This window comes from Leopardus geoffroyi, chromosome D4, assembly GCF_018350155.1.
Source record: "Leopardus geoffroyi isolate Oge1 chromosome D4, O.geoffroyi_Oge1_pat1.0, whole genome shotgun sequence".
NCBI lineage: Eukaryota > Metazoa > Chordata > Mammalia > Carnivora > Felidae > Leopardus > Leopardus geoffroyi.
Window position 1 is genome coordinate 43,663,182 of NC_059342.1, and position 19,319 is coordinate 43,682,500.

Genomic DNA, 19,319 nt, shown 5'->3' on the forward strand with positions numbered 1-19,319 from the left:
ACATGGACAGCATTCCAGGCAGAAGTTGGAAGCAAATTCACAGATGTGAAAAGGGAAAATGGTGTATCAGGAAGCCGACGTGTGGTTAAGCTTGGAGGAAGCTCACTCTTTTTGAGGCAGGTAATCTGGAAAAGGAAGAGTTCGTCTAGTGGAAGATCTTCAGTGTGAGGATGCTAAGCAATTAAGATAAAAGTGAGGAAAAAAATAATAAAAACCAAAAGACGGTTAGAGGAAGAAAAAGAAAACCAACAAAATGACATTTGTGTTTATGATCTAAGTAAATCCTTCTCCGATCTGACCACAGGGAGAAAAGCCCTGCAACTATTTTTAGTAGAAAATTTCCACCTAGAATTCTAAACAAGCCAACTAAAATCTCAAACTCCCAAGGGCAGAAGTGATTTTGCAGATTACCGACCCTTCCAACCCATTTCTCAGGAAGCTCCTATGTGAGTTATAATAGCCAGGAGAAATTCTATCTCACTGTAATGTGCTGCCACCCAGATGACAGGGTGAGCAGAAAACGGGAAGCAGAATTTAGATGTTTTATTTAAATCAAGCTGCCTGTTGGTAAACAGGCCCATGGGCATTTCTTGGACATGGAATGTCATAGAGAAGTGTTGGGGGTGTGGGAGGGAAGACACTGTACAATTGGGCCTAGTTTTGGTGTCATTTGCAGTTTGATATGCTCCGTGAAGGGGGTAGGTTTAAAGCAAATGGCATGCTAGTAATGAGATCGTAAATCTGTATGTTGCTGCAAGTGCCATCTTTTAAGCACTATCCATTAATTAAAAACAAAAAGCAAAGAAACCTTGACAAGAGTTATTTGCAATGTTGATCATCTTTATTTTATTTACTTATTTTTTTAAACAATGATTTGGGAAGTAAGGCAAACTCTCCTGGCTAAAACTCTCCTGGTCAAACTCTCCTTGACCACACTGTTTGCCCGTGGAAATGAGTGCTTTGCCATCTCAGGTGTTTGGTAATCCTGATTATAAATATTTTTATGGAGCCGAACCCTCATGCCAAACCAGCTGACTTCCAAGAGAAGTGTGGTTGTACCTCCTGTTTGCTGATCTGTGAAAGCTACCCTCTTAGAGAGAGCCCTGCTCCTCATGGTGCTATTTATCATATATGCTTTGGGTTAATTTTTGGCCTCCAAACATATTTTTCCTCTCTATTGTCTAACACTTCCACTGATCTTTTCATTTGTCTTTTCCTAGACCACTTGAAGGAGTTTTCTAAAATACAGAGGTTGTACGTGAAGGTAGCACATCCATCTGCTATGGCATGTAACTTTTTCTAACTCTATCTAGCTTGCCCTTCACCCCTTCACAATCCCCTCCTCTGCCCTTAGAGACTTAGCAGGGTAGAAGGAGTGAGCTGAGTTCCCTTCTAAGCTTTGGGGAAATCACTTGTTTCTTTAAGTCTCAACTTGTTTATCTATGAAATGGATATGGGAATGCCTGCCTTGGGTACTTCCGAGATAGGAGGATCAGGGAAGATAACATAGATGAACGGGCTTTGTGAATTGCAATCAGCCATATAAACATTAAATGGTCATGAGCTCCATTGTAGCCTGTCTTCTGAAACTCTGCAGTACTCATGGTTCAGCCAAATCGTTTAGCAATTAGCTCATTGCTATAACCTAACGTTGCTATGTCTCCTGGGCATCCGTCGGTTCTCTTCACCTTTGCCAAAAGCATGCCGAAGGTCATGAGCATGTTTCCCACTTCTGTATCTGTCCTAGTGCTGAGCAATGAATGCTTGAATGAGAAGTTAATGTGGGCATGTCACAGACATCCTTTCCCTCAGTCTCCATAATGTATGGCTACTTTATCTCACTCCTGATTGATTCCAGGAAGAATTATCACTCTACTCGTTTAATTTCTATCCTTACAATAATCATCCTTGCATTTAACAAATATTTACTGAGCACCCAGTTCATGTAAGCTAATATTTATAGAGCCCTTAAGCGATGCCTCTGTGCTAAGCTCTTTTCATAGATGTTCTCATTTAAACCTCATAACAACCCTTCGAAGTGGCTATCACTATTATTGTCTTTTTAAATATGAGTACATTATTAAGTAACTTACCCAAGGCTGGGCATTTAGAGAGTGGCAGAGTAAAGTTCCTTCATAGATAATCCACTTCCAGAGCCCAAGATCTATGTTATGCCACACTGCCACCCTGAGCATCTACGACATGCCAGGCACTGCGGTGGGTGCTGGAGATACTAAGATGAATAGCTCATGGCCATTGTACCTTTGCGGAATGCAGAGTCTAGTGAGAGAGATGGACGTGTAGGCACATACCTACAGTGTAATGAAGGGGAGTTTGAGGGAAGAAAAAAAATGCCATTAGGAGGAAAGAGATGGTAGCATGCTGCAGAGGGAAAGGTCTAGCTCTGCCTCATAGGACAGATATCAGAAAAGTTTTCAGAGGCAGGTGATGTTTAGAATCCAACCTGAGAGTCAGAAGAGTTTGCCAGCCAGAGAAGATGGGTATTCAGCAAGGGTGAGTGTAGGGGTGACCAGGGATTAAACCAGAAAGGTATATTCAAACTCCTCTGTGAAGCACACTATAGGCCAGCCAAGGAATTGAACCCTTTCTTGTAGATAACAGGGAGCCAATGGAATTTTTCTATAAGTTTTATTTTGAAATCATTTTATTTTTTTAAAGTTACAAAATTAGCACACAGAGCTCTCTTATACCAATTTCCTCATTTCTGTAGTCATTAACATTTTGGGGGCTTTTGAGAATAATTTCAGGGAATACACCATTGCATTTTAATCCTTCAGTGTTACTACCTACGTACAAGGATGCTGTCATAAATAACCACAGTATAACTTTCAAAACCAAGAAATAACACTAATTCAGTGTCACCATCTCATTCACAGACTCTGTTCAGCTTTTGCCAGCTGTCCCAACAATGTCCTTTTTAGGTACAAGATCTGATCCAGGGTTACCTGTTATACACTGGGTTGTCATTTCTTTCTAGACTCCTTAAATCTGGGGCGGCCTTTTCTTGTCTTTCATATTCTAGATAGTTTTGAAGACTGTAGGGCATTTTACTTTGTAAAATGTCACTCTCTTTGAGTTTGCTTGATGTCTCTTCATGATTCGTGAATTTTTAACAGAAGTATGCTATATTTCTTTTAGTGCATTGTATCAGGATACAATGAATGATGTTGTGTTGCATTCATTGCTGATGATGTTAACTCATTACTTGGTTAAGATGATGTCAGCCAGGTTTTCCACTGGAAGATTAATAAGTACATTGCATTTATTATTAGTAGCAAGTAAGTATTTTTATGGGAAGATAATCTAAAGCTAAGTAAATTCCTCATCAACCTTTTACCTACCAACATTAGTATTCATTGATGGCTCTTGCCTGTATCAGTTATTATTATGGTTGACAAATGGTGACTTTCTAAATTCTATCTTCTAGATTATTAATCTTATTTTATTATTAATAATCTAGATTTTTAATAGGCATTCTGCAAGATAGAGCTTTCTCATTTATTTATTTGTAAATTTCTATTTTTACTCAAAGGATTAAAACCCATTACTATCAAATCATCCCAGACATGGCCAGTGGGAGCCCCTTCAAACTGGCTTCTGTATCCTTTTGACATTTACTCCATCATTCTTTGAGCACTTCCCAGTTTTCTGACACAACAAGATGTTCCAGGCTCATTTGTTATTTTCACTGCCCCTGCCCCACAGCCATTTCTACAGGAACAGATTCCTTAGTAGAGAATGCTGTTTAGAATCCAAAATCTGGGCACTTGATGTACTTGATTTTACTGAAATGTCATTGCCTCTAGGCCTCTCAGTAGAGAGGTCTAGGAAATATTGTATACATTATGCATATTTATATACATTCATTTATATCTATTGATATCACTCTATCTAGGTACCTGTCCATCTGTTAAAAACCATGAGTTCACACTGTTTTCAATAGCAATCCAATTCCGTAAGGTTTATTCTAGTCTTCCCACTTTCCATATCTGTAACTCCTTTCTCTGACAGTAAGAAATCTGGATCCCATTCACCTTCATGTATTTATGTATTTGTTCAATCTTCCCTGTATGTCTGATCTCCAGATATCCTGGCCCAATACTGAGCCCTGTCACATGCCAGTGGACTACCCCTCACCAAGCCTCAGGCTAAAATTGAGCCCCTACAAAGGAGAAGAAGGAAAGAAGTTGGGGGTCAGGGAGGGAGCCAGTTAAAAAGTTCAGGTCCAGCCACATAGTGCCCCCTCACCCCCACTGGGTCCACTGGACCAAAGCTGAGCCCTAGATATACTGGGCTGAAAGCTCAGCTCAGACTCCAATGGAAGTTTTTAAGCAGAAGAAGTAAAGTCACATTTTAGAAGCACTGGGCTGTGAATAAATTGGAAACTGGGAGATATAGGGATAAATTGGGAGCCATCAGTAATAGTTCGAAAACCTTGAGGGAACAAAGGATCCTAGACAGTGTTCCAGTTGGAAAAAGAGGTTTCTTTGCCCTACCTTAGGCTTTCTAGAGCTGGACATGTTCCATGTGTCTGATTTATTATTGCTTGATTGCTTTCTACCTCCTGACCTCAGAGACATTCTAAAGGAAAGAGATATCTTTTGGAGGCTTTTAAAATATCATATGATAGAAATGTTTTTTGTGTTTTTTTTTTAACTTTTAACATTTATTTATTTTTGAAAGAGAGAGAGAGAGCACAAGCAGGGAAGGGGCAAAGAGAAAGGGAGACACAGAATCTGACGCAGGCTCCAGGCTCTGAGCTGTCAGCACAGAGCCTTATGTGGGGCTCGAACTCACAAACTGTGAGGCCATGATCTGAGCTGAAGTTGGACGCTTAACCGACTGAGCCACCCAGGGGCCCCATCATATGATAGAAATGTTAAATAGAAATGTCAAGTTGGAGGATTACACACAAGTTTAAAGAAAGCTTCTAACAAATAATTGGAATTTCCAATGGTGTTGTACGTCTCAATAACTGCATCTTTAAATTTTGAATAAAGAAATAAGCCCTACTTTGCTGCAAAAAATCAGGGTAAGAGAAGATTCTTAGGACACATTGGGGTGTAGAGAGTCTACCTTTAGAAATTATGTGTGTCCATACCAGCAACCAACAATGAGTTGCTGGAGGCAATGGCCATTACCTTTTCTGAAATAGTATAGGAGAAAAATGTTGGCAACTCACATAATGAGTTCTTGTCCAAAAGAAGGCAAAAATTCCTCCTTTTATATAGCTAATACAAACACAAGCTACTAAGAAATGCCAACCACCATGGGTCTTTGCCCACATTATCTCTGATGGCCACCTTTACAAAAAAACAAACATATCCTTGGGGGGGACCACACTCAGCCTTTGCCCATTTGCTGCCAAGTACCACTGCTGCTCTACTGAAATAACAACTCCAAGTGTATTCATAACCTTGGGTGGCATCAGTGTGTTGTTTTCTATTTTTTAAGAATAGATACGTCATTTTGTCAGTTGTCATTTCTGAACTTGTAAGCACCAGGAATCCTGGAATTTGTATCTTGGATCCAGTTTGAATTGCTGTATTCATCATTCTCACCCTAAGAGGCAGTACAATATACTATTTAGGCATGCACGAGCCAGGCTCTCTGGGTTTGAATCCTGATTTTCTTATTTACTAGCTGTGTTACTTTGGATATGTTACCTGACCTTTTAAAACCTCTGTTATGCCACCCTGTAAAATGGGGTAACTTACAGTACTTTATTCATAGGGTTGATGTGAATAATAAGTGACTTTGTATATGTATCACACATCTTGGGTAAGCTTTGCCCCAAGTCCTGCCAGGACCTCCGTGATAGAGACCGGGATGATACAAAGTTGAAGCTTATAAATCCATAGTGTTGGCCTCTGTGATAGGAGCAGCCCCATTCTCAGAACTCATGTCTAAGTCATGGTAAACTTGGATGTGATGCATGTGGAATTGATCTGGCATTAGACATTCTAAGCCATGACTAATTAATCATTTAAGTTCTCTAGACCTCAGCTCCTTGGTGCTAAAATGCATAAAATAATACTACCTACCTCACAGGGCTGTGGAGAAGATTATAGGAGAGAGTGCATTGAAAACAACTAGCCACAGTACCTGACTCATTGCAAGTTCTGCATAAATGTTATAATTACTATTGTTATTGGCCATAATGTGTGAAGTCAGACAGATTGCTGTCACATCATGGCTTATGGCCATGGCTAAGGGTCTCTGCCTAGGCCAAGGCAAGAGGCTAGCCAGATCCAGGCAGGGTGACAGGATCAGAATGCAGTAGGCCAGATGTTGGGCAGAACTCCAGCACATGAGGGAAACAAAGTGAGAATTGGGAAACCAAGGCTAAACTTTAAAATCCAATTATAAACACAGGCCAACCCAAGTATATCTGATGTGGGGCAGAGGGCAAAAAGACTAATCCCAGCCCTGAGGGGTGGAAGGTAGCTTTCTGTCTCCTGACTACTCTTGGTCAGGAGTCAGTTACTCAGGAGCTGGACAGGGTCCAGCCTGAAGCTACAGAGCATCAGCTGTGATCTGTCAGCTCCCAAGCCTCCTCTTCAAGCAGGTTTTGACAAAAAGCGCAGGAATATGGAGAAGGCGGCCAGAGAGAGAAAAAAAAGCAATATGGAAAGAGAATGCTAGGGGAACCAGAGTTCTCAATAACATTTTGGCGAAGCGCCTAACCATGAAGCTAAACACCTGAAGCCTATAAGCTGAAGGAAACCATAGTGATCTTGTGTATCCTTATAGATTCAGGATCCTTTAGCCAAAACCAGCGGGGCAGATGTGTTTTAGAATTCAGATTTTTTTTGTACTTTAGAAATATGTTAGGGTTACTATAACACAAATTATGTATTATTACCCCTAGTAAATTCTGGGGGGAAATGCCACAATCCAACAGGCTAACACTGCTGCAGTAAAGTATATAAATATTTACACTAAGTGGGATGCAACCTATAAAGGCATTATGTCAGTTCCGATCCAGAGCTGTCACCAAACAGTTTGCACCACACTGAAGAAAATTTTGTGTTCAAGGCTTTGGGGACTTTGCAATGGCTGCTGACAGTTGTTCAGTGGACAGAGCTGAAATGGTTAACCAGCTGAGTGACTAAACCAAGCACACACAGTTCACTGGGGCTCCACTCAGTTTGTGTCACTTCCCATTTATTGAACATCTATGTTCTAGGCATCACGCTAGATACAGTGATTACAGTGACATACTCGTGTCCTGGGGCTGCCATAACACAGTACCACAAACAGGGTGGCATAAAACAATAGAAATGTATTCTCTCACAGTTCTGGAGGCAGGGATGAAGGTGTTAACTCGACCATGCTCCTTCCAAAACCTGGGAGGTGAATCCTTCCTTGCCTCTTCTAGCTTCTGGTGTCTGCTGGCAATCTTTGACATCCCTTGGCTTGTAGAAGCATCACTGCAGTTTCTGCCTCTATCATTACATGACATTCTCCTTGAATGTCTCTCTCCTTTCTTATGAGGACACCATTCATACTGGAATAAGAGCCCACCCTACTCTAGTATGATTTTATCTTAAGTGATTATATCTGTAATCACCCTACTTCTAAATAACGTCATGTTCTGAGTTACTGGGGGTTAGGACTCCAACACACAATTCAATCTAAAGTGCTAAACCAAAACAGACATTGCCCCATGCTCTCATCAAGGTAACAGTGGAGCAGGGTAGTCAGATATTATAGGTGCATTGAGCACAGCAAAGAAAACATTCAACAGAATAATAAGGAGAAAAAAATTACAAACCATATATATGATAAAGAGCTAATCTCCATAATATAGGAGGAACTCCTACAACTCAATAGCAAAAAAAACCAAAAACAACAACAACAAAAAAAAAGCAAGCTAATAACCCAATTTAAAATGGGCTAAAGACTTGAAAGACATCTCTCCAAAAAAAGACATATCAATGGCCAACAGTGTATGAAAAATGCTCAACATCACTAATCATCAGAAAATGCAAATCGAAACCACAATGAGATATCACCTCATACCTGTCTGGAAGGCTATCATCAATAAAACAAAGGACCACAGTGTCGACAAGGATGTGGAGAAATTGGAACCCTTGTGTATTGTTGAGTAGGAATGCAAAATGGTATAGCCACTATGGATGACAGTATAGTGGTTCCTGAAAAAAATTAAAAATAGAACTACCACATAATCCAGCAGCCCCATTTCTGGGTATTTATCTAAAAGAACTGAAGTCAGGATCTCAATGAGATATTAGCACCCCGTGTTCACTGCAGCACTATTCACAATAGGCAACACGTGGAAATAATCTAAATGTTCTTCAGAAGATGAATGGATAAAGAAAATGTGGTTTATACATACAAAAAAATACTATTCAGCCTTTAAAAAGAAGGAAAGTCTTCAATGTGTGACAATATGGATGAACGTCAAGAACGTAATGCTAAGTGAAATAAGCCAGTTACATGAGTACAATACTGCATGATTCCACTTCCATGTGATATCTAAAACAGTCAATTCATAGAATCAAAGAATGGATGGTGGCTCCCAGAGGCTGGATGAGGGGAGAAAGGAGGAGTTACTCACCAATAGGCATAAAGTTAAGCAAGAGGAGTAAGTTCTAGAGATCTGCTGTACAACATTGTGTCTATAGTCAACAATACTGTATTGTACACTTAAAATTTTGTTAAGAGGATATTGTGTTCTTACCACCATAAATTTTTGTGAGTGTTGATAATTTCCAGAGGGGGAGGTAGCAATAAGACTATATAGTAGGCGAATTTTACCCAGTTGAGGGATCCATCCCTGAGGAAGTAACATTGTCAGCGAAGACAGAGATGAGTAAATGTCAACCAGGCAATGTGAGGGGAAAAGCATAATGCCCTATCCTCTGAGCGGCTGCCTCCTCGCATCACTGGGCTTGTGGGGAAGCCAGGCCCCAGAATCTCAGGAAGGTCTGTAAGTGCCTCACAGGCTGCAAGACACAGCCAATCTCACCCCGAGGGTGACTTCCCAAGGCTGCAGCACCCCCTCAGAAACAGCCAAAGGCACAGAAGGCTGGAAGGAAAGCAGCCGGCCAGACCCCAGGCTCACAATTGTAGCCCCTACACAGACAAATAGGGGGAGAATCTCTGTTTTCCTTTGCCCTCCCCTTTGGCCTAAGTTGATCTAAATACTTTCAACCCAGAATCAGCAAAGTGCTTAATACACAAATAGTTTCTGCTGACCTCCTCCCTTGAAAACGTAATATACTTTTATCATGGCTAGGCAGATATGTCTGTTTTGTGATTTGATGAACAGTGTTGAAGTGGCCTCATGGCTGCAAAAAGGCCTCTGCTTCAAGGTCCCAGTGACCCAATTTCTTCCAGAGGTGAAGGCATAAGTGGGGGCACTAGAAGGGCAGAGTCCATACTAGGACAGGTTTTAACCTTGGACAGCATTCACTGTGTAGGCAGCTCCTTTGTGAAACACACACATTGTGGTCATCAGCATTGAACACGGTTGTTGGATTTTGTTTTATAGCCACAACATATTAGAACTTTACTGAAAAGTGGGGGAACACCCTTTTTTTGATGTTTATTTATTTTTGAGAGAGAGAGAAAGAAGCATAGGATCTAAAGCACGCTGTGCTCTGACAGCAGAGAGCCCAATGCGGGACTTGAACCCACAAACTGTGAGATCGTGACCCGAGCCAAAGTCAGATGCTTAACCAACGGAGCCACCCAGGTGCCCTGGAAGACATCCTTTTTTGAACCTTAACAAACATAGAGAAAAGTGCACAAATCCTACATGCGTGCCTTTGTGATTTTTCTCGAAGTGGATCCAGACATAGCACCCAGATCAAGATAACATCCCAGAATCCCTCCCCCCAAGTCTCCTCTTCTAGTTATCACCCACCAAGGGGAACTACATCCTGATTTTCACATCATAGATTCGTTTTATGTTTTGAACTTCATATAAATGAGAGCATAGTATGAACTTTGCTTTTGTGCCTTTCTTTACTCAATTTTATGTTTGTGAGATTCATCCACGTTGCTTCTTTTTGAAGTTTATTCTCACTGTTCTGTGTTATTGTATAAATATATCATCATTTTTTATCCACTCAGCTATTGATGGACATTTGAATTATTCCCCATTAGAGCTATTATGAATAGTGCCACTTTGAATATTCTTATATATGTCTTTTGATGAATATACACATGTTCAGAGGAGAGAGTATGTACTTGTATTAGTTGTCTATTGTTGCCTAATACATTTCCCTAAATCCTGGTAGCTCACAACAAAAATAAGTGTTTATTATCTCTCACCATTTAATGAGTGAGGAATCTGGGAGAAGCTTGGAAAGGCAGTTCAAGGTCTCTTATGAAGTTGCAATCGTCTGGAAGCTAGACCCAGTTCACCGGATATGCTGGCAAGGTAGCTCACTCATGTGATTGGCAAGTTGGTGCCAACTCTTGGTGAGCAGCTTCAGTTCCTTTGCATGTGGACTTTCCTGAGGAATGTCTGACTGTCCTCATGATGTGACAGCTGACTTACCCCAGAGTGAGCAAAGAGAGAGAGAGCCAAATGGAAAATATATCCTTTTCATGAGTTAGCCTTGGAGGTCACATAGCATCACTTCTGCTTAATCTTATTCCTTGCAAGTGAGCCAGTAAGTTCAACCCAAACTCAAGCCTTCATCTTTAGAAGGGAGAGGCAGCAAAGAATGTGTGGATATATTTTAAAACACAACATTTTAAAGCTAGGAATTAAGCCAAACTAGAAATCTAAAAATACGTTTATAAAAATTCACACAAGGATCTAAAAGAAATACATATTCAATCCAGCCTCTCTTCCATTCATTTAAAACTTTGTGAATGTTTATAGAACAGTTTTCAAAGTATTCCCTGGAAACAGCGTGGTACAACAGAATGGACTAAGACTTTGGAGCCAGACACACCCAAGTTTGAATCCTGGATTCACTACTTACTAATTATGGGTTTGGGGCAAATCAACATCTTGAATTTTCAGATTTCCTCAAATATAAAGTGGGAGAAGTCAGTAGAGCCTATCTCATGTTGTTTTGGAGATAATTAAATGAGATAATGGGTATAAAGTGCCCACTATGCTGGTAAGTCCCTTCTATTTGTTCATTTATCAGGAAATTGTGAACCATGTACATTAACTATCTAGAAGGGGCCAAAATGAATACTGTGAGTGATACAAAACGGACTCACAGAGCTTGCCTTCAATAGGTGTATACTCCAATAGGGCCCTTAACATTAAGGCAGAATAACTGTAATATAATTAGGAAAATGATCAGTGTCTGGAGCAGGTAGGGGCACAATCCTTTAAACGTGGGTCAAATTTGGACACAGAGAAATGGAAGACATCTTAAAGGATGGACCAGGAAAGGACAAAAAGTATTCCAAACTCAGAGTAACAGCTTGAGTAAAGACAGAACTAGAGAACCAGAGGGCATGAGCTGAGAATAATGAAGTTGTTTGCTACGTACATGACTTAAACACAGGATAGATGAGAGGAGGTAGTGGAAATAGGAGCTGGTAAGGTAGTTATAGATCAGAGTAGCAGAAGGAGATTAAGAGAGTGTGCACTCAGTTTTGCAGTCTAATGAAAAACATTAAGGCCAAAGGTTTTTAAGCTGATTTTCAAGGCTAGCTACAAAAGCTAGGAGGGCCTAGCTACTTAAGGACCTACTTGCCATGCTTTTCTTGGCTAACTCCTGTTTGTAGAATTTTTGTGCCTCACGTTGTAAATAGAACTTTCTAACACTGATCATTAAAGAACACTTCCCACTCCAAGCCCAGGCAACTTAGCTTTTCCTTATCATTCCCATTTTGGAGGCTGCATCAACAGGGAAATGGAATGGGATTGTTTTTATAGGCCCGCAGCTCACTGTAAATGTACTTCGCAAGACTTGGCCATTTGGAATGGCCAATTATGCACTCAACTCCTCTGTGTGTATTTGACTTCTACTTCCAGATAATGAGCCATTCTCTCCACTTAGTTCCCCTCAAGAAGACTGATCTATTTAGCAACCTTCATTTTTGTTACATTCTCCAGTCCTAGGTGGTGATGATATTTATACATAAGACAGAGACATTTCTATGCTGTGATGGAAGCTTGAAGGAAGTCGGAGCCAACGACCTTTTACTCTGAAGCCAAAAAAAAAAAAAAAAAAAAACCACAAATTTTTCAGTCTTGCTAAGAATGGGGACTAGGCAAATTAGCAGAAAAGCTTCTTCTAGACCTACTGTTCAAGATGTAGTGCCCAAAGCCTTTCTGTGCTCAAACCTATGTCATATCTATTGTGCCCCGCTTATTTTGATGAAATTTGCATATTTTATCAAAATAGACCCAGTTATAACCATTCTTGGTGATTTTACGGGCAAAAATGGATGTTCCATTTTATCACCCACTTTGTTTATCGTAAAAGAATTCTAGAGCACCAAGGAGAGGATGGGTTCTAGGCTTGGGATAGAATTCTTAGCCAATCTTATGCTGGAACTTACCACATTCCCAGGTATGTATTTTTACTCTATTAGCAACACTTGACATCATGATGTTCTCTGCACAGGTACTAAGCGTGTCCTCGTCTCCTCTGATTTCTTCCCAGGTGGGAAATTGGCAAGTGGAGTCCATGCAGTCTCACCTGTGGGGTTGGCCTACAGACCAGAGATGTCTTCTGCTCCCACCTACTTTCCAGAGAGATGAATGAAACTGTAATCCTGGCCGATGAGCTGTGTCGTCAGCCCAAGCCCAGCACAGTGCAAGCTTGTAACCGCTTCAACTGCCCCCCAGCCTGGGACCCTGCACAGTGGCAGCCAGTGAGTTCTGGGGCTACTCAGTTTTGGAGTTGGTGTGTACAGCTCTGATTCAGGACAGGGAACCCTCTCTTCAAGGAGTTTTGTCCCATTAAAGGAAGGTTCCAGGTCTGTTCCTCCCTTCCTTCTTAGTAGTCCCTCAACCTTATTCAAATCCAGATATTTTCATCATAAATATTGTCCTCTTTCTATGGTTTTGCACCAGTGTCCTCCAACAGCAATTCAAGACCCATCTGTTAAACTGAGTATATGCACAACAGAGTTTTCACCAAGCTAAGAAAAAAAATTTTTAAGTAAGGACAGTGTGATAGGTTTTCCATAAAGCTACATTTGTTCTGAATTTGTGCCCTTTCTAGTTTTTTATTGTTTAAAATTCTAGGAAGTAAGGGTCCTAGGCAATGAATTTTCATTTTTTTTCTTTTAAATATAGTTACTTACTGGGGCACCTGAGTGGCTCAGTTGGTTGTGTCTGGCTCTTGATTTCGGTTCAGGTCATGGTCTCATGGTTCGTGAATTTCAGCATTGGGCTCTGTGCTGACAGTGCCAGGCCTGCTTGGGATTCTCTGTCTCCCTCTCTCTCTGCCCCTCCCCCACTCATGCTGTCTCTCTCTCTCTCTCTCTCTCTCTCAAAATATATAAACTTAAAAAAAAATAATTACCAAAATAAAAGATTAGAAATCAAGCCAATTCCAGACTTTTTAAAATTTTCCCAAGCTCTAAGAACTATTGTTTTTTAAAACAATAGGGGTTGCAAACTGCCATCCAAAGCCAGGGCCATCTCATAGACAGTTATTATAAATAAAGTTTTATTGGAACACAGCCATGCCCATTTCTTTTTTTATGTATTGTCTATGTGTTTGCACTGGAAGGGCAGAACTGCATGGTTGTGACAGAGGCCATTTAGTCCACAACACCTAAAGTATTTACTCTGTCCTTTTACAGAAAAAGTTTGCTAACCCCACTCTAAAGCATACATTATAATAATACAAATACCATAATATTCTATTGAAAATACATGTTTATCAAATTTTAATTAAATAATTTTTGCATGCCTTTAAAACAGAGGAACTTTAGGTTATTTGGATAGAATCTTATTTTGCATTTCTTATTCATGAGGATATCAGGCATATCTTTAAAGTGACTACAATGGTCACAAAAAGTAAGCCTGAAAGGTGAGGGGGGACATGCATCCCAGTTTTGCTAAAATAGTTTTCCCTCTCAAAAGTGTCCCAATTAAAATGATAAATTATATGGTTACCCAAGTGAGGAGAGAGCATTGCAGCTTATATACCCTTGCCTTAGTGCTGAGGTGGGCGGGGGCAGCGGGGGTGGGGGGGCTGCCTTTTCTAGACTGCCATGCGTTCCCATGCTTTTTCCACCATCAGTTGGCAAAGCCACTTCCTTCTCTCTGCCCATCTTGGGACTGTGATTTACAAAGCACCCAAAGAATCAAAGAGTAATCAGTGAGCAAAACTCTAAAATGTAAAGCATCTGGAAAAAGATATTGACTACTTCCTTTTAGAGCTTAGATATCTGTGTGGCTAAGCTCATAAATACCATGCTACTATGTGACAGTTTCTAGAAATCAAGAGGATGTTATATATTTTGAATGCCTGTGTACCAGTGTTCTTAAGAAATATTATTACCTAACTGAAGTTAATCTTCACAACAATCAGTGGAAAGTAGGTTTTATTATCTTCGTTTTAGGTTTGAGAAAACCGGGCTCATGCAGGTAGCAAATCTAGGGTTGGCCATCAACTCAGTTTTATGTGATTGTTTCCACTATACCCCGTTTTAAAGACTACTATGGCTGAAAGAGCAATCAGGAATTATATAGGAGTCTTCTTGTTTTACACATTATGTAACTGTGGCCCAGATATGGTCTTGCCCAAGATCATAAAGCCTGGTGCAGACCCCAGGTCTCCTGATTTTATACTGATTTTATACTGATTTTAACTAGAATGAATCCATGACCTCAAACTGTAACACAAACTAATGCCAACCCTAAGACAAGACCAGAAATCAATGCACATCAACCTCCACTACTGTATTAAGTCCCCATATTATTAACTTGTGTCTCTGTCAGGTACATAGTTCTGGAAAAAATACTTACTGAATGAAAAAAATGAATGACTAGATCAAGAATACTGCCCCACAAGCCCTGAAAATGCTGACCTTATATCTTATTGATAAGTTTGTTTTATGGTTATAGGTCCTAATAATGAAACTAAATAACAAAACACTGCTGTGTTATAGCACCATGATTGAGAACCACTGTTCTCAATCTGAGACACTTTGATCATGACAGTCTTCTGCTAGGATTTTTTTCAGTGACATTCCATTGCCATATAGTAAAGCCAAATGGCATGGCCAGGCCTACGTCCCCCTGCACATCTGCTCCTGCCCATCTCCCACCATGTTTCTCCCACCCCTGCTTGTACATTCCTAATGGCCCATGCTTGTCCCTGCCCACACGCAATTCCCTTCCCCTCTGCTTGTCAAATCAGGCAGGAGTCCCACCTCTTCTACCAGGACCCCTTGCTATCTTCCTGCACATGGTGTTCATGGTCAGTGCTGCTCACTGAACAGTCACATTCCACCTTACTGTGTGAGCACTTTTCCATGACTTTTGAGTAGACCCTAAGGTCAATGAGACAGAGACTAAGTCTCAGGTATGTAAAGCATAGAGCATGGTGCTGAAAAATTCCACGGCAAGTCTGCCAGTCCATTTATTGAGCACTTACCCCATTTCAGGACCTGCTTCTCTTTTTAATAAAAGCAGCACTTACTATGTTTCAAGTTCTAGGCACTTTACATATTTAACTCACTTAATCCTCACTACCCTATGTGATCATTACTACTGTCCTCCCTGTACCACAGATGAGGGACGTAGAGCACTATGAAGTTAGCATGAATTCAAACTTCAGGTAGCAGAACTCTTTTTACTGCTCTCATATTTTCTCTTTTAATCCACTCAGAACAATCCTGTGAGGAAACAAGGCTCAGAGAGGGCTTCTTGCCCCAGGTCACATGGCCAATAAATAGCAAAGGGGGCCTGTATGCCTCAAAACCCCTTCTCTTTTCCACTATGCAGTTCAGCTTTCCTAAGACCTCTTTACCATTTCCTCCAAAGTATTAAATTGTGAGGAAATCTAACACCAGCCCTAAAATCAGCAGTTTACATAAAGCTCACTATTTGTTGTCTTATCCAGGGCAGTTAATCTGTGCGTGTTTCCTGTTGCTGCTATAACAAATTACCACACATTTAGCAGCTTAAAACAATGTGAATTTACTGTCTTATAGCTCTGGAGGTCAGAAGTCTGAAATCAGTTTTACTTGGCTAAAATCAAGGTGTTGGCAGGCCTGTGTTCCTTCTGGAGGCTCTAGGGGAGAATCTATTACCTTGCCTCTTCCAGCTTCTAGAAGCTGCTTGCTTCCTTGGCCCATGGCCCCTGGTTCCATCTTCAAAGTGCCTCACTTCAACCTCTGATTCTGTCCTTTCTCTCTGACTCTGATCCTCCTTCTTCCCTCTTATAAGGACCATTGTAATGACACTGAGCCCACTGGGATAATCCAGTTATCTCCCCTTCTGAAAATGCTAATGACATCTTTAAAGTTGCTTTTACCATGTAAGATAACATTTTCACAGGTTCCAGATTTTAGGACATAGATGGCATTGTTGAGCCTGCCAGTCTTCTATATTTGGGGCTATGCATTAGTCTCTATTAGCACAATATTCTTGAGATTAAAATTAAATTACCACTGTACTCACCACTATCTGTGAGCTTCACATGCACCAATCTTTCTTTATTCATTTTTATTCTAAAAAATAAATGGAAAAGAGAAATGAGATGAAAAGAGATAGTTGCTAGAAGGGTTAACTGAGATGAATTAGGGAGTCCACTCTGAAGCATAATTTATATTTCTCTGTATTATGCATGTTTTATGATCAGGATTGTGTCCACCAACTATACACACATATTGCACACATCTGTGCAGAGACTAAAACAGTCACCATGGCCCCTGTTTTCTCCCTTGCTTAAAACTATGATTATGTGGCCATTTCCCTATAAACTGTTTTTTTAATCAGGGTTACAATTCAAAATGCCTATAGTTTAGCTATATAAAAAGGTATATGCGAGCAGAGTCACGGCTAGTAATAGCAAGAAAAAAGAGGAATTTTAATGACAACTACAAATGCTTGAGACTCCACTTTTTTCATTTTTTGGATTTAAACACACACACGTAAAAGAATGACTTTGGTCTGGATTCGAGGATTGTAGACTGGCAGGAAGAATCAATTGAGTCATCAGTTTTGTTACATTCCAGTGACTAAAATATAAATTCGCATAATTTAGAAACCATGCTTATTTAAAACATTATATTCAGGGGGAAAAATATCTATTAGGATGTTTATCTCAGTTTTGGCAGTGTGTTTTATAAGGAAATGAACACTTGATCCTACTTTTAGAATCAACAACAAATGTAAGCAAAACAGATTAGAAGTAAAACGTCACATGTGCACAGAACACTTTTTGTAATAATTGCTCTGGATTTCAGTGGTTTTGCAGCCCCATGCTTCACACGGTAACAGGAATATTAAACCCAGAAGATACACCGGACACCACTTGTGTGTCCAGGGTTAAGAAAGATCATTTCGTATTGGATCAACAAGGTGATTCTAATCCACAAAATAGTTGGGGTATAAATTCTGTTCTCATTTAATAATTTTGAGCAAGACTCCAGGCTTCATTTTCTTCGTTTCTCTGAGGCATAATTCACTGTGGCTCAGTTTGACCTCTGTTGTATACCAAGCACTGTCTCTACCAGCCTTTTGAACCTCTCAGTCTTGCATATCACAAAGTTACATCAAATTCCAAAGGTCTAACACCAAGCTTGTTAACCCAGTCACCTGGGTTTGCCAGCAGACCTCTTCTTCCTTCACAGGGCATACTACCTTCTAGCATGTTCTCTAACCCATTGCCTTGGTTCTAGTCCTCACGACTAACCAAACTATCACAAACAGCCTTTTACTTGGTGTGTCCCTGTAATTGTCTTATTTCTCATCCATTGTTTCCCAGCTTGGTACAGTTGTTCTTTACTACAGGCCTTCTGTTGAGCCTTTAAAATATTAATATGTGCTGAGGGCCCCCAAACAGGGTATGGTATGGAGTGTTATTTAGACTTACATGGCCTGGAACCTTTTCTCCATGGTGCACCTATTAATGGCTCACAGGGCAGTACTCTCTGGAACCCATCAGCCTTCATTGCCTGAATAATTTTCTACAAATTGGATTATGTTACACCCGATGATCTTGAGATTGTATCCAGATATGCCCAGGGCCCTTCACTGTTTGCCCCTCAGCCGGCTTCTCAGTCTCCTTTCCCAACTGCAACCTCCCCATGAACTCTATCCTCTACCTTCTCAGGTCTCCTCAGAGATACCCATGTTCCCTCATACCCTGGGTCTGTATACATGCCATCTGACTCCGTGGGCACTCCTTATCTCCCGGGCCAACCCCTCATGTGTCCCCTCTCCTGCAGAGCCTTCCCCAGTTTTCCAGAAAGACTTAGCTGCCTCTCCTCTGTATTCCCACTTTTGTAAAACTGATCACATTTGATCATTTTTTTCTCCCTCACTGGACTGCAAATGCCTGAGGCTTAGCAACCAGGTTTTAGTCATCTTAAATTCCCAGCACCTAATGCAGTGCCTGGGACTCAGCAAGTACTCAGTGTTTGATGAAAGAATGAATGAGTGAATGAAGAAATGAATGAAATGAGTTAGAAACTATAAGTAGAACACATTAAAACTAGAAAGCTGACCTTAGAAAGAATATAAATGTCACTTTGTGTTGGGCTCAATGATATGACTTGAGGGACCAAGGAAAGGAACTCAGCTCTCAGTAAATAAGGCTACCAACATGAAACCAAAGGTGTCAATACAGGCAGAATTTCTTAACATGTGATCATGGGAAAATCGTTCAAAGTACAGGACACTTAGGCCACTGTAGTTTTATATAGAAACCTAACTTTTAAATGCTCTCCTTACTGTATATTTTTTACTATCTTATAAAACTGGTGAATCTATGACCTTATAGCATGAAACATGTATGGCGGCAAGGATAATCATTAGCATAAATACTATTTGTTGTTATTTATTCTGTTTATGGCACGTATTTAAAAATAATACCCGTACTAGAGATCTACCTCATCAGGTAATCTCAACACGTTCCCAAAGTTGTCGCAGACTTTGGAAACTTTATTAATTTGAAATTTTATCTGTAGTTTTTAAAAGTTTCTAAAGACACCCTTTCAGCCGTGCAAACACAGCAAGGAAACTTTCTGAGCAAAGATGAGGCAAGTGTTTAAGAGCAAACATCCCTGACAATAGTAACTTAGCTGGATGGTTATCTGCCACACCTGGAGGGTCACAGCACCCAGCAGAGGACACGTTGTGTCTGGCTAAAACCCACTGC

The 19,319-nt window shown here is 40.5% G+C and overlaps 1 protein-coding gene across 10 annotated transcripts in view; it reads left to right on the forward strand.

Annotated features, from left to right (window-relative positions):
- ADAMTSL1 (ADAMTS like 1) overlaps positions 1–19,319 on the forward strand; it is an 884,660-nt gene that overhangs the window by 727,784 nt on the left and 137,557 nt on the right. For all 10 annotated transcript variants that reach the window (XM_045467757.1, XM_045467758.1, XM_045467756.1 and 7 more), the window contains one exon: positions 12,636–12,846. In XM_045467757.1, coding sequence (XP_045323713.1) covers positions 12,636–12,846 — 211 coding nt within the window. The remainder of the gene's footprint in view (positions 1–12,635; positions 12,847–19,319) is intronic.